Consider the following 15,070-nt stretch of genomic DNA (forward strand, 5'->3'; position numbering starts at 1 on the left):
GCGGCCACTAAAACGTCTGGGGTGGCCATCCTGTGCAGGAGCGGTGTCAGGCAGAGGGAAATCAAGGCTCTAAGTAGTCCAGACGGGCGCTTTGTTAAGGTGGGAGTTGTAATTGGGAGGCGCGTATTTACACTATGTAACGTGTAACTCCGAGCACTCCTGAGGGACCACATCCCACAGGGCGATCCCTCATTGATCCTAGGGGGCGACTTTAATCTAGTATGGGACTCTGGGGTGGACCGCAGTGGAACATCCTCGACCGGGATGGGGGCCATGTCTTCTACACTTCGTGTGCAAATAACTGACCTGGGCTTGACAGATGCCTGGAGATACTGTTCACCGGAGGCAAGGGATTTTTCGTTCTACTCTCATGTGCATCGCTAGTATTCGTCCATTGACTATCTCTTTATCTCTCATGCCATGGTGTGGGACATGCTGGCGACATCTATGTCTGCTATATCGCTCTCTGATCATGCTCATGTCGAACTACTCCTACAGGACCCGGCCGCTGGGCCCCCTATGCCCCGAGGTGGCGCCTGCCGCCGAGTATACTGCGGGACCCGGCAGATGTAGAAAGCATACGGGCAGCCATTGACTCTTATTTTGCGAGCAATTATATCCCAGAGACACCTTTCACCGTGGTGTGGGATACCTTTAAGGCCACAATTCGAGGTCACATCACCTAGCTCTCGATTGCGCGGGCGCGTGAGATCTGACGTTTAGAAGACAGCGTGTCTGCAGACATCAAGGCGACGGAAAAGCAAGATCAGGTCCATGCCACGCTTGCATCCTGACGGCGGCTCGCGAACCTACGGGGGCAACTATGCGTTTTACACACCGATAAAGCTGAGGGATCCCTTATAGCCTTAAAGCAGCGGTATTATGAAGGGGGGGACAAAGTGGGCAAGCTCTTGGCGAGGCGCCTGAGGGCACGGACAGCGAAAGCCCACATAGCTAATATTAAACTCCCGGACGGCTCGCGCGTCACCTCACAGCGGGCCAAATGCGAGTCCTTTAGGGCCTATTACGCCACACTTTACGCGGCGAGCCACCACCCCTTGCCCTTAGCTAGGACGCCTTAAACCAGTGCGCTTGGAACCTGTTGCATTCCCACCACGCTCGGAGTCTGGAGGGGCCTCTAACTGCGGAGGAGACAGCAGCGGCACTAAAAGACCTCCCTCTCAGAAGGACTCCGGGGCTGGACGGCCTACCGCTGACCTTCTCCCGCGTGTTTCAGGCACAGCTCATACTCCACCTCTTGCGCTTGTACAATTCCTTCTCGGACACTGATGGTCCGACATCCTCTATGGGCATGGCGGAAATAGCGCTCATACCCAAACCTGGGAAGGACCCTGCGTTATGTGCCTCATACCGCCCCATAGCGCTCCTGAATACTGATATTAAAATTTACACCAAAGTCCTTGCCAAACGTCTGGACCCCCACATGCCTGGTCTGGTGGAACCGGACCAAGTTGGCTTCATCCGCAATCGTCAGGGAGCAGACAATGTACCTAGGCTTGCGTACTTAGTGGGGAAGGCACACACCTGGAACATACCTGCTTGCCTTATATTGCTCGACGCAGAGAAGGCGTTCGATCGGGTGGACTAGGCTTTCCTTTGTGCGGTACTGAAGAGGATCGGGCTCGGCCAGAATATGATCTCCCGGATCATGGCGCCATATAAGTCTCCTCAGACCAGAGTCAGGGTTAGTGGGTGACTCACCTAGCCGTTCCACATTCACAGGGGCACCCGGCAGGGATGTCCCCTATCGCCTCTGCTCTTTGCCCCAGTGATGGAACCCCTAGCAGAGATGATTAGACAAAGGGCGGACATACATGGCATCGCCATGGGGAGTCGGCAGAACAAGGTGGCGCTATTTGAGGATGACCTCATCCTTACACTCTCACGTCCGCACACATCTCTTCCGGCTCTGCACTCCCTTTTACAGACTTTTGAACAGGCCTCAGGACTCAAAATCAACCATGGCAAATCCTGGGTCTTCAACCTCACAATTCCTAAAGAGGAAATCCCCGCCTTGGAGAGACTTGCGCCGTATCAGTGGGCTACTGATCATATCCAATATCTGGGCCTTAAGCTAACTCCTTCCTTAGACACATGGACCCAAATTAATTGGCACGACTGCAGGAGTGCAGTACTGGAGGACCTGCAAGGATGGAAGCCCCTAGCGATGTCATGGCTTGGCAAGCTCAACGCCATCAAAATTTCGGTCCTCCCTAAAATCTTGTATTTATTCCAGTGCCTACCCACCCCAATCCCACATCATCAGATACAGGGCCTAGAGCGCTCTCTTACCACCTTCATCTGGGGCGGGCGCAGGCCGAGATTTTCTCACAAGATCCTCATGCTGCCACGGGATAGAGGAGGGTTAGCTTGCCCTAACCTCCTAGACTACTACTGGGCCTCCCATCTCCGCTTTGCATCGGAGTGGACGACCACTGAAAGCGAAAAGGTCTGGTTCCACATGTACAGGATGGTCACCGGGCGCACCATCTGGGACCTCACGTGGCTCCATCGCACAGCGCGCTCCAGGAGTGTCTACATGGCGGTACCCACTAGAACGGTATTGGACATTTGGGATAAAGTGGCAGTGCGCAGAGGCCTTACGACCTTTCCCTCTCCGCACACACCCATAGCGGGCAACCCCCTATTCCCTCCGGCGTACCGCTCCCAGGCTTTTGATAGATGGCTACAGGGGGGATGCAGAGTAGTCTGCGACCTTTTCGAGAGGGGAGAATTCAGGACTTTTGCGCAGTGTAGGGAAGAATTTAATCTCCCGCTGGGAACAGAGCTCCAGTACGCACAGCTGAAACATCGGGCCACCTCAGTTGAGATGCGTGAAGCAGCCACCTGCCCATTCACTCCCTTTGAGCGGCTGGTCCGCTCTTTTGATGACTTGAAGGGCCTCATCTCCCGCACGTACCAGATTCTACAGCACCACCCTCAATGCCCACCCACCCGTACCAGTGCAAGTGGCAGCTGGAGTCGGACAGGGAAATCTCCCCCGCACAATGGGGTCGTCTATGGCGTGACATACCCAGGGTCTTTCGCAGTATCTCACAAAGGGAGAACGCATATAAAATCATGACACAATGGTATTACACACCGGATCGTTCGCACAATCGCACAAGATGTTCCCTGCTACATCCCCCAAGTGCTGGAGGTGTTTGAATGCGACTGGCGACTTCATACACATTTGGTGGTCCTGCCTGCTCTTGACCCTGTTCTGGAAAGAAGTCCTTAGTCATATCAAACGAGTTCTTGGCTTTCCTCTGCCTGAGTCTATAAGCACAATCCTGCTGGGCATCAAATCGGACACTTTAAAAGCGGTTACTCGGAGCGATTGGACCATAGCGCTGCATATGCTTGGAGCTGCCAAGCAACTTTTTGCGCAATACTGGAAAATGTTGGAGGCGCCCCCTATCGCTGCTTGGTACGTGCGCTTATAGCATGTCATTACCATGGAGCTTCTCACAGCGTGAATACAAGAGCGCAACACCCGCTTCACTGCAGTTTGGCAGCCCTTAATTAAGTATCTATGTAAGTTGGAGCATGCCCAATACCTGCCTGCCAAGCTTAGAGCGCTGCGCCTTTTTGAAGATGCTATCCTCCCGACTGACCCTGGCAAGCTGCTACCGCAGCAGGCCCAACCCAGCGCACGATCTTCATGCATGGAGTATAATGTCCCCCACTGACCTAGATCATTGACCCAGACTATCCCCTTCCTTCTCCTCCCGCCCGCCCACGAGATCTCTTTATCTTATACTATCCAAGTGCTGATGCTCACTCACTGTCTGTCTTCCTTCTCTTTCTTTCGTTCGCTTCTTTCTTTTCTGTGCCTCATGCCCTTGTTGCAGTATTAACGGTTTTTTAAGGGTCCTGGGAAGCACCACAAGTAATCGGTATTGCCTGTTAACATTTACCACGCGTCCGGTCCGTCACGGGTTGTAGGCGACATGCTGTGTTTAAAAGCCTACACTATCGCTCTTTTTTAATGATGTGTTACGCGGCCGGCCCTTTATAAGTTTGTGGGCATAAGGCTGTGTGTATCTGACCCGATGTTCTGTTTCTACCATGTTAATTGAAAAGACTTGAAGCAAAATACATATGAGCTTTATTAGCTGTTTGCTGGCAATTGTAAGAGATCTTCCTGTATATGCGGTAAGGATCCCTTCGGAAGTTATATGCAATGGGAAATCTAGTGAAGAAGCAGGTTTCATACAGAAAGTGAAACAAAAGTTTCCTGAGCTTTTAGCCAATGAACCGGGAATGTATACGAGGTTCACACATCGTATGAGGTTACAGGATGGAGTCATTTCTGCATGCCATAGAGTAAGGAATGTTCATTTGTCGTATAGAGGTAAACTGAAGAAAATGTAACAGGATATGTGTAAGAGGAAGATTATTGAGCCTGTGGAATCTTCTCCATGGGGTTTCTCTGGTTGTTATCTCAGTTAAACCCAATGGGGAACTCCAATCTACGTAGTCTCAATAATGCAATTTGGGTTGATGCACATCCCCTTCCTAATCTACATGAAACGGTATCTACTTTGGCAGGGGAACAGGTATTTTCATGTCTTGATTTAGCCAGTGCATATCATCAGGTGTTATTGCATGAGGAGTCGAACAACTTAACTGCGTTCATCACTCTTGAGGCTTTGTTTTGGTATAAAGCCTTCTGGTTTAGCAAGTGCTGCTTCAGTATTCCAAAGGTTAATGAAAGAAACCCTTGATAATCTTTCTGGGATGGTAGCTTTCTAGGATGATATATTGGTATTTGCGAAAGACGTAAAGGAACATGACCATCATCTAGCGAATGTTCTGGCTACCTTAACAGCCAAGAGTTTGACTTTACGTGCAGATAAATGTAGCTTTAGGAAAAGAGAAGTAGGATACTTGGGACAGTGCATCAGTGGAAGTGGCATCTAACAAAAAAAAGTCATGTAAAATAACATCAACAAGGCTCCAAAGCCTACATGTAAGGAATAGTTGGTGGCTTTTCTGGGATTAACAGAGTTCTATGCAAAGTGTATCCCAAACAATGATGCTGTTATGGATCCCCTCAGGTGTTTACTAAAAAAGAACTCTAAATCTGATGTTTTTGACACCTTAGAAAAACTAATTGTAATTGTAAATGCGCGTTGTTTGAAACCTCTTGTAATTGGGAAACAATGCAGTATAATGGTTGATGCTAGCAATTGTGGTTTAGGTGGAGAGCTGATGCAAGAGGAACATGGACAAGAATGGATTGTGGCATATGCGTCTAGAGATTGCGTGAGGCAGAAAACAATTGCTCAGTGATTGAAAGAGATATTTTAGCTTGTGTGTGGGGTGCTGAACATTTTAGGTCCTTTTTGTGGGGTAAAACGTTCACTATAAAAAAACTGACAACAAACCACTGGTGCACATATTCGCACCTGGGAGAGGTTGCACCATGTCTGCTAGATTTGCTTCAAGGCTACCAAATTTTCAGTACAAGATAGATGATGTTCCTGGTAAAAAAAACAATGTACACCCTGACTGCATGTCCAGATTACCTTTGCATATTGAGGATCATGTGGCAGATGGTTGTGAAGTTGCGTTTACTTTGGAGGATATTAATCTACTTGGTTTTGATTTTCCTGCTAAGGAGGAAAAGAAGTGGCAGGAAGAAATGAGAAAAGACAGTGAATTCATCAAAGTAAAGCAATTTATTTAGGAGGGTTGGCCTGAGGAGAGGAAAATTGACCATGACTTAGTGAGTTTTGTTAAAATACGTGAAGAACTTGCAGTTGAAAATGACATTATTGTACGGGATGATACGTTTTTTCCCCTTGTTAGTTTAAGGAGAGCTATTGTTGAAATTGCACATGAGGGACATTTTGGAATTTCAGCTACAAGGAGACGTATCAAAGTTAACTATTGGTGGCCAGGCATTGACTCGTTAGGGGAGCATCAAGTGAGATTGTGTGATAAATGTGCTAATAGTGACAAATCAGCCAAACCCTTAATTGCTGATCTCATTCCTGTAGAATTGTCCAAAGCGCCTGACGCAAGTTAAGGTTGGATATCATAGGTCCATTTGCTGTCTTACCTAGACATGAGGCATTAGGCATTGTTCTAATAGATTACTTTTCAAAATGGCCAGAGATCAAAATGGTTACTTCTGAAGTGATCATAGAGTTTTTGGATGAGATATTCTTTAGAGAAGGCATTCCCCAGGAGCTTGTGACAGATAATGGACCTCAGTTTGTCAGTAAACAGATGGATAAGTATTTACAAAAATGTGGGGTGATTCACATGAGAATTTCGGTCTTCCACCAAGAGGCCAATGGCCAAGTGGAAAGGTTCAATTGTGTTGTTATAGAAGCCATCCAATCGGCTCTAAAAGGTGGTTTGAGCTAGAAGAATGCTTTGCAATCTATGTTGTTGACATAAAGAACCTCGCCTACTTCTGTAACTTTGGCAAGGCCTTTTGAATTATTAAGGGGACGCAAACCTAGCACTAATTTGGTCCATGGTGGTTAAGAGACAAGAGAGTGTTACATTGTGATCCGGTGGAAGCTGATTTCAAAGACATTCGTGAGAAAATGAAGTGTATAAAATGAAGATGAAAAAGATCTTAAGGAAAGAATGGGTGTGCCTGGGAAACAATTGGTGCAAGTGGGTAACATGGTGCGAATAAGAAAAGGTGTGTAAGGGCTTTGCAAAATGGTCGGATCCTGTACGTGTGATTCAAGTTTTTAGGAATACTGTACATACATGTCGAAGGTGGTACTGTATGGAATCTCAATAGTGTTTCTTTATTTAGGAATGAAATCACGTCATCTGATGAAATCACATCATCTGATGAATGTGCTACAAGTGTATTTTTTGATGTACCAGGTAAAGATAGCCTTGGAAGTTCACACTGTAATGAACCTGTTCTGTTCAGTGTGATAGGATGTGTCCAGGGGTTGTTCACGAGATTTAAGTACAAGGCGTCCTCCTGTAAAATTGATAGATTATGTACTTACATAAATGTTAAAAAAAATTTAAAGGGAAAAGATGTGTTGCATTTCCATTTCCTGCTCAGCCGTGCACTGCACGTTATGGTTTAAGGTTGATACAGGCGTGAACCGCTCTTCACGCTTGTGTCCACCTTTTGTGTAATGCGGTGGGAGTTTGGCATTGTGGGAGGGCGAATGGGTGCATCTTTTGTGTGGGAGCGGGGAATATATATTCGGGAGTTAAGGACGGTTGCCATTCTGCAACTGGACTTACTGCTGTAGACATGTTCACGCTGAAAAAACATTTTGTCTACAAATTCACTGAGCCATTCTTCATTGGAGCTTAGCTTCTACAGCTGTGTCTGTCATAATGTTTCCTATGACTTGGTGGGTTTTTCTAGGGTTATTCACCCACCTCACATGCCATGTCATCAGTCTTAGAGGCAGAGTAAGGGAGTTTATTGGGGTTGTTTTGAGACGTGCTGTTGGGGTGCAGTTATTCCTTCATAACATGCCGTAGCACAATATCCCTGCACATTCCCTTCAGTAATTTGGATTTGTGTAAATTGTTTGCATTTACCTCCCATATCCACTACCCAAATCTGCATCGAACTCACACTTTTCAGAGGAAGATACCAAAACATAAACCTGGCTGGGGTAAAGAATTGTTATCGGCCACTACAAACCATTGTGAAGCTAGGATGACCTCGGGGGTGGGGGCGGGGGGCGGGTAGCAATACAGATAAACATTACAATGCTCACAATATAAGAAGCTTACTGCATCATGTCACTTTTTGGATGGAAAAAGCAAACATCCAAATCTTTGAACATGGTAGCTGTGTTAAATGACCAGCTCATACGAACTAAACTTTCATGTCCCACTGTAAGCGCATTATAATCTTAGTCATAACTACCCTATTTCTTTCATTTAAAACATGACACTTTTATGATTTCATTCAACTGACTAACCAATCAGATATCAGTATACTCCAGAATTGGGCAAATACAGGTACCACCACTTCTGTTCTGGTGTTGAGTGACAGTCACTCTACATTGCTGAGGTGTTGACTTCATGAATGGCTGCCCGCACCTCTGCCATTCCTTTTTTCAAGGAAGAGCTTGTTTATGAAGGGTAAAACAGCCTGGGGGTTAAAGAAAACATGCATTTTGCCATTTCTGGTAAATTTAAGTCTTGCAGGGTGGAGTATGCTGTACTTTACTTCAGGAGCTTGCAGTTTTGCAGTTGACGCCCTAAGTGCAAAAGGTATGCCCAGACATGGGCCCTGTGCAAATAAAAAGATTCTCATTTTGGATATTCCCCTCAAAGTTGAAATTCCCACCAATACCATAACATTATAGCTTAACCATATTCATTCGAGGGGCATACGAGATGCTGGAATCGTGATACTCTGAACTTGTATTGCTGCATCTGGACTTCTCCACACTCACCAGTTCTATCAGTTATTTTATTTAAAGGTGCTCCCTTGGTCTCCGATCCCTGGAGGGTAAACTGCACACAGCCCCAAAGCAGCAAAGTCCACTGGCAAGGAAAAAAAGGATACAGCTAGCATAGAGCAGGTGAACCCTGCAGAGCGATCTCTCAACCTGCAAAGACACAAACAAATCATATGTAATCCAGTCCACTTGCTCTAACAGACTACCACACTTATAATGTATCTGCCCTATCTCCTGGCTTAGACAAAGACAAGCTGCTTTAATATAGTGTTAGTCTGTCTTGGCTTTATTTTTTTTATGTGTTCTCCTTTGCTGAAATCTCTCCTAAATACACAATATTTTCAATTATTCCTTACTGACAGGCTTAGAATTTTCAGCATAATTAAAATAACTAGTTGCAACAGCTATTCATAATGTTGTCTGTGTCTGATGAGCTCAGTGTCTTTGTGTCCATTTTAGTTGAGTGATGGATGCAACTTTAACCTGAGCCCCTCCTCACACCTCAGACACATAAAATGCCCATACCTCAACAGGGAGAAAGGAAGGTTGCATCTGAACCCACAAATGATAACAAAGACAGTTACTGGTAAGTCTTTTTTCCAGCATTAGAACTTTCACAGATTATACACACTTAGAATAACAAGTAATATAACAAAAAACGAAAGTGAGAATGAGGGCCACCTAATTTGAACAGGAGCTGCAGAACACGTGTCCATATCACACTTCTTTTTTGCCAAAGCAGTATTGTTAGGAGAAAGTAAAGAGATGTTGCTTGAAAAGGCTTTACACCATCAAGGGCCAAGATAGTGTCTACTAATTCTGGGTCATTCTGCCATTGACGCTTCTATTTGGTTTTGCACTGCCCCGTTTATGATTTGTTTCGAAAATGGTTACAAATAGTTTCATTGTCCAAATGAAACAATCATCCAAACTTCCTTGAAAAAAATCTGGGTGCTGTTCAAGTAGTATTTTAACAGTTCACATGTTTTCAACTACCAAGACCTGGGTTTTGTACCTGGAGAACAGTCTAAGGAAAGGTCTTCAATAAAGTCTTTCTTGATCTATTTGTTTTTCAAAAAGAATTAAAGATCTATCTGCACCTGAATGAAATGTGTAGGTGCTTGGAGTTCATGGGCATAGGTGCTAAGCTAAAACATTCAATGAAACTCAGTTGTGGAGAGTAACAGTTGAGAAACATCTACTCCTCTTTTCATTAAACAATGAATGGCGCAAGGAGAAAAAACTTTATTGCTCCTAGTCAATATATTTGAGCACCTGATAGGAAGACACTGGCACTATCAGGCCTGCTATCCGGCTACAAGATTTGTAGGACCTTCACCCCTCTAAGCAACGGGGGTACACTCACGAGGATCGACCAGACGCGCAGGATCAGGGGGAAAGTTGCAGCTGACACCTTCACTGTTGGGCCCCTCGCGCTGTTTGTTCCTCCCGCCGCCGGTGCTCGCCACCTGCACGGCCGCTGTGGGGAGGAACTACAGCTCCCAGCAGGCCGATCGACCCTCCGCCCGACCACTTCCTGCCACCACGCGCCCGGAGGCGCTGATAAGGAGGAGGCTCCCACTGGGGAGCGGGGGACACTCACGAGAATCGACCAGATGCGCAGGATCAGGGGGAAAGTTGCAGCTGACACCTTCACTGTTGGGCCCCTCACGCTGTTTGTTCCTCCCGCCGCCGGTGCTCGCCACCTGCACGGCCGCTGTGGGGAGGAACTACAGCTCCCAGCAGGCCGAGCGACCCTCCGCCCAACCACTTCCTGCCACCACGCGCCCGGAGGCGCTGATAAGGAGGAGGCTCCCACTGGGGAGCGGGGGACACTCACGAGGATCGACCAGACACGCAGGATCAGGGGGAAAGTTGCAGCTGACACCTTCACTGTTGGGCCCCTCACGCTGTTTGTTCCTCCTGCCGCCGGTGCTCGCCACCTGCACGGCCCTGTGGGGATGAACTACAGCTCCCAGCAGGCCGAGCGACCCTCCGCCCAACCACTTCCTGCCACCACGCGCCCGGAGGCGCTGATAAGGAGGAGGCTCCCCCTAGGGAGCGGGGGACACTCACGAGGATCGACCAGACGCGCAGGATCAGGGGGAAAGTTGCAGCTGACACCTTCACTGTTGGGCCCCTCACGCTGTTTGTTCCTCCCGCCGCCGGTGCTCGCCACCTGCACGGCCGTTGTGGGGAGGAACTACAGCTCCCAGCAGGCCGAGCGACCCTCCGCCCAACCACTTCCTGCCACCACGCGCCCGGAGGCGCTGATAAGGAGGAGGCTCCCTCCGCCTCGTGGACGCGCGCGGGCGGCGCCCGGGCAGAGGGCGGGCCGTCTGTGACCGTCCGGGGACGACGAGGGACAGGACTGGCCATCCCTCTTACATCCACGGACCTACATCATGGGTAAGCGAAAACTGCTCTCTCCTTCTGCTGGTGGGGCCCTAAAGGCTAAAGTCCCACGTAACTCAGAAAGTATCATTTCGTACCTGACTAATGCGGTGGGAGTGCTCAGCACAGAAATTGCTAACACTGAACGAGAACTTGGGTTGGAGGCCTCTAAAGACACAACTGAGGGTTATGCTTTATTGAGGCAACCCGCAGCCCATATACCCCTGGAACCCAGGATTATAATCGAGCATCCTAAGGCCCCCATTCCAGTTGAACCTTCAAGTCAAGATGTCCCGGGTCGGGATAACAAAGAGCCCATAACTCCAGTTATCTCCTCCCCAGGGGCTGGGTCAAATCCCAATACAAAACAAGGAAAGAGACAGTATAAAAGAGGGAAGTCTCAAAAATCTGAACAGGTGGTTAAAAGAACATTGTGCCCACTGGAGTCTTCGTTTAGGGACATGATGGAGAACATTATTTCAGAAAAAGTGGAATCCACACTGACATCAATTGCTAAAGACATAATTGACGTATTAATGAATGTGTTGCTGGGATTATAAAAAAATGTGAACGATTGAACACATACTTAGCCGCCAAAGAGGTACCCACTCCGGAGTCTAGAGACGATACCCCGATAGTCCAGGGGCTTGAGAATAATCAGTCTATAAGTGGGAGGAAATGGAATTCTAAGCAATCGGCTAGTAAGGAAACAGAACTGATTAAACTTCCTAGTTGATTGGTTCATCAACAGGCTGATCCTAATATACATGATCGAGGGTTGACATCCCCTCTTTTTGACCTAGATTCAGTCAATAGGAAGGACCCTACAAAGGTTAAATTTATCTACCAGCCATTTATTAACCTCCCCCCAGAGGCAGCTCCCTTTGTTGCTATTATAGCGAACGTCCCTCAGTTAAGGGTAGGAGGGAGGGAATCACCACAGCTACTTTTAACTAACATTAAAACTTGGTGTAATGAAAATTGTACAGGGGAGAAAGATATAGCCCCCAGAATCTTAACAGGTAGACAGGTGGGATGGCTGGGTCGAACAAAAAAATCTATGAAAGGGGATTGTGTGATTGTAAATTTCGATAACCCGAAGGAGGCTTCCTGACTCTTCTGGGATGCATCATGCTTGGATAGGGCAGACCAAGGAATTCGTGCATTCCCATTAGGATTCTTCTACCCTCCCTCTTACCCTCCTCCTCAGGAAGACAGGGGTACACCCTCTAGAAAAGACTTTAGCTGGAGGGACTCTAATCGTACTTCATTACCCAACACAAAACATGAGCTGTCTCACAGCTGGACCACGATTAATACAGCTTTACGCCCGAAACCATGCTTAGACCCCGGTACTAAAAAGAGGGAAGCTGTGTCCCTACAAAACAGGTTTTCACCATTATCACAACTGGGTGAGACGGATTGACTTATAGATTCTCTTGTGGAACCCCAAATACCTCTTCAAATTGTTGAACCTAATTCTGCTACACTAAACAAAAAGGTGAAATTCATGAGCTGGAATATTGCGGGGTTACGCTCTAAAAGGTATGATAATATTTGGCTAAGTTACTTAAAGCATTACGACATCATAGCGCTCCAAGAGACTTGGGACAGAGGGTGCGATTTCTGGGTTACAGGTTATTCATCATTCTTTGTCCCAGCAAGTGGTACAATAGCAGGAAGAGATAAAGGGGGCCTCATGCTTTTAGTATCTGTAAATATAGCGGGCCTAGCCAAACAGATAGTCTCTCCCTCTTTAAACCTGCTAATAGTGGAGATCAGTTTGGCGAACGATACCAAATTATTAATTATACATTTTTATAATTCCATGTTAGATGGCTCACATAACGAGCATCTTTGCTCTCTTGAAAATTTACTTTTGAAATACAAAGAGCAGCAATCCACTTTTGTACACTTCATTTTGATGGGGGATTTTAATATTCACTTATGTAACTTAAATTGTCAATATATAGATAGGGGCAGACCAGCATATGCAGTTCACCAACACTTTGAACATAGCCCCAAAGGAGAAGCTTTGGAGGCCCTTCTCTCAAATGCTGATCTTTATGAACCTGGGTTCCAGGATAGGAAGGACCGAGTTGTGACCTATTGTGCGAGGAACTCGGAATCAATAATTGATTACATATTCATCTCGCCCGGCTTACTTGGTCTTGTGATCACTTATAATGCAGTGGTATCTGCTTTTAGTGACCACAACCCGGTAATCCTTGAACTGGATAATAGCATTAAATTCGTAAATAGTCAGGCTAACCCAGAGGCAGAAACTGCTATATCAGCGAAATACCAAGGGAGGAGGTTAAAATGGAGCAAAGTAACCCCTCCAGATTTTTTAAATACCTTAAAAATGATAGCTAGTCATGATCTAGACATTTGTATGGATTCCACCAAGATGGGGGTGGAAATGATTACTTCATTTGAAAAAATCTGTACCCTCGTGGCTAAAGAGTTAACCGTTAATACTCGGAAAAAAAATCCCCTAGCTAGGGGGTGGTTTGATAATAAGTGTTTCCCAAACTGTGGTCCGCGGACCCCCAGGGGTCCGTGACACATTCCCAGGGGGTCCGCAGGCAACAGTTTTAAAAGCACAGAAAAGTTTCTTGTATAATTAGCAGATTGCCAGCAGCAATAAAAGTGTCAAGATAAAGCCAGTGATTAATGTACCTGCTGGAGCGTGAGGAGAGTTTTGTTTAGTGGCAGCTTTGACTTAACTATTGTAGCACAGAGGGTTAATGTGCCTACTGCAAAGAACGTGTAACATGCATTTTAAAAAGCAGCATTTTATGTGCATAGGTTCGTGGTTACTGCTTTTGTCACAGAGATTCTGTTGTTACTGTGCACTTCATAAGTGACAATCGTAATGTAGCAGAGGGACCTATAAACTGTCATCAAAGAGCTGCTTGCAAACTGCATGGTACCAGTTAGTAACTTTTGTTTTTTCCCAGTTATTCATTATCCTGAAGCTGGTAAAAAGATTTATTTGGGTGGAAATACATTTTTAATGTTAAAGTCAGTGCTAGCCACTGTGTTATGTTCTGAATCCTGAGTTAGTGCTTTTCCAGACCAAACACTCATTAAACATTTTATATACACACTGATTTACATGTACGATTCAATGTCTCTATATGTGTGTGATGTAAAGTGCTCTGACATCCTACAATGGTATGAGAGATGCTATAAAACAAATGAAATACATGTGACAGAGGGGCTATTACTTCAATATAAAATACTAAGGGCCAGATGTACGATCCATTTTTATATGCGTGAACGGGTTTGTGAACCCGCTTGCACATGCAAAAACGTATTGGGCCATGTACATTGCCTATTTCGCGAGTCGCAATTTGTTTGCGACTCGCTAAATAGGTTTTGCAACTTGCTATTTTGAAGGGGCATTCCCTTCCAAATAGCGAGTCTTAAAACCATGTACAAATGTTTTGCGGTCGCAAAATACTCGCAATTACCACTTACTTCAAGTAGATGGTAATGCATTTGCAAATGGGAAGGGCTCCCAAGGGGACCCCTTCCCATTTGCAAATGCATGCAAAATTATTTTTTAAGGGCAGGCAGTGGTCCCAGGGACCTCTGCCTGCCCTTAGAAAATGAAACGAAAACGTTTCATTTTCTTTTTTTTTTTAAATGCATGGTAAATGGGCTGCATTTTTTTTTAAACTGGTTTATTTAAAAGCAGAGCCCAGCAGGCACCATACCTAAGAGGGCTGGCATTCCCAATAGGCTCGCAAATTGCGAGAGGCTCATTAATATTAATGAACCTCGCAATTTGCGACCCCATTGGGAATCCGAAACAGTGTTAAACACACTGTTGTACATTTCATTTAGCGACTCGCAATTTGCCACTCGCAATGTGTCGCCAATTGCGAGGCGCTAAATGAAATGATCGTACATCTGGCCCCAAAATCCTTATGGGCAGATTTACAAGCCCCTTGCTCCTCTTTTACGCCACCGTTGCGTCACTTTCGTGATTCAGCGGCGACGCAAAAGATGCGCCATGGTGCAGGGTATTTACAACGTGACGCATCTGAGAGATGCGCCACGTTGTAAAGCCCTGCGCCAGAAGGAGGCGTTCCAGCGCAGGACGCCTCCTAAAAGTGGCTGAGTGAAATCTACAAGATTTCACTCAGTCACTTTGGGGCCCATGCTGTGTCAAAACCCTGCGCCTGCTTGAAGCAGGCATAAGGATTGACGAAGCATTAACAAGA

At 46.4% G+C, this 15,070-nt stretch overlaps 1 protein-coding gene across 3 annotated transcripts in view; it reads right to left on the reverse strand.

Moving 5' to 3' along the window:
- Positions 1–15,070, reverse strand: part of TMEM219 (transmembrane protein 219) — a 1,079,108-nt gene that overhangs the window by 356,500 nt on the left and 707,538 nt on the right. For all 3 annotated transcript variants that reach the window (XR_013598586.1, XM_078652410.1, XM_078652409.1), the window contains exon 6: positions 8,436–8,591. Coding sequence is in view for 2 of the 3 variants with exons in the window: in XM_078652410.1 (XP_078508536.1) it covers positions 8,457–8,591 (135 nt within the window). In the remaining variant the exon portion in view is untranslated. The remainder of the gene's footprint in view (positions 1–8,435; positions 8,592–15,070) is intronic.

The sequence above is a fragment of the Lissotriton helveticus genome, chromosome 7, assembly GCF_964261635.1.
Source record: "Lissotriton helveticus chromosome 7, aLisHel1.1, whole genome shotgun sequence".
Classification (NCBI taxonomy): Eukaryota; Metazoa; Chordata; class Amphibia; order Caudata; family Salamandridae; genus Lissotriton; species Lissotriton helveticus.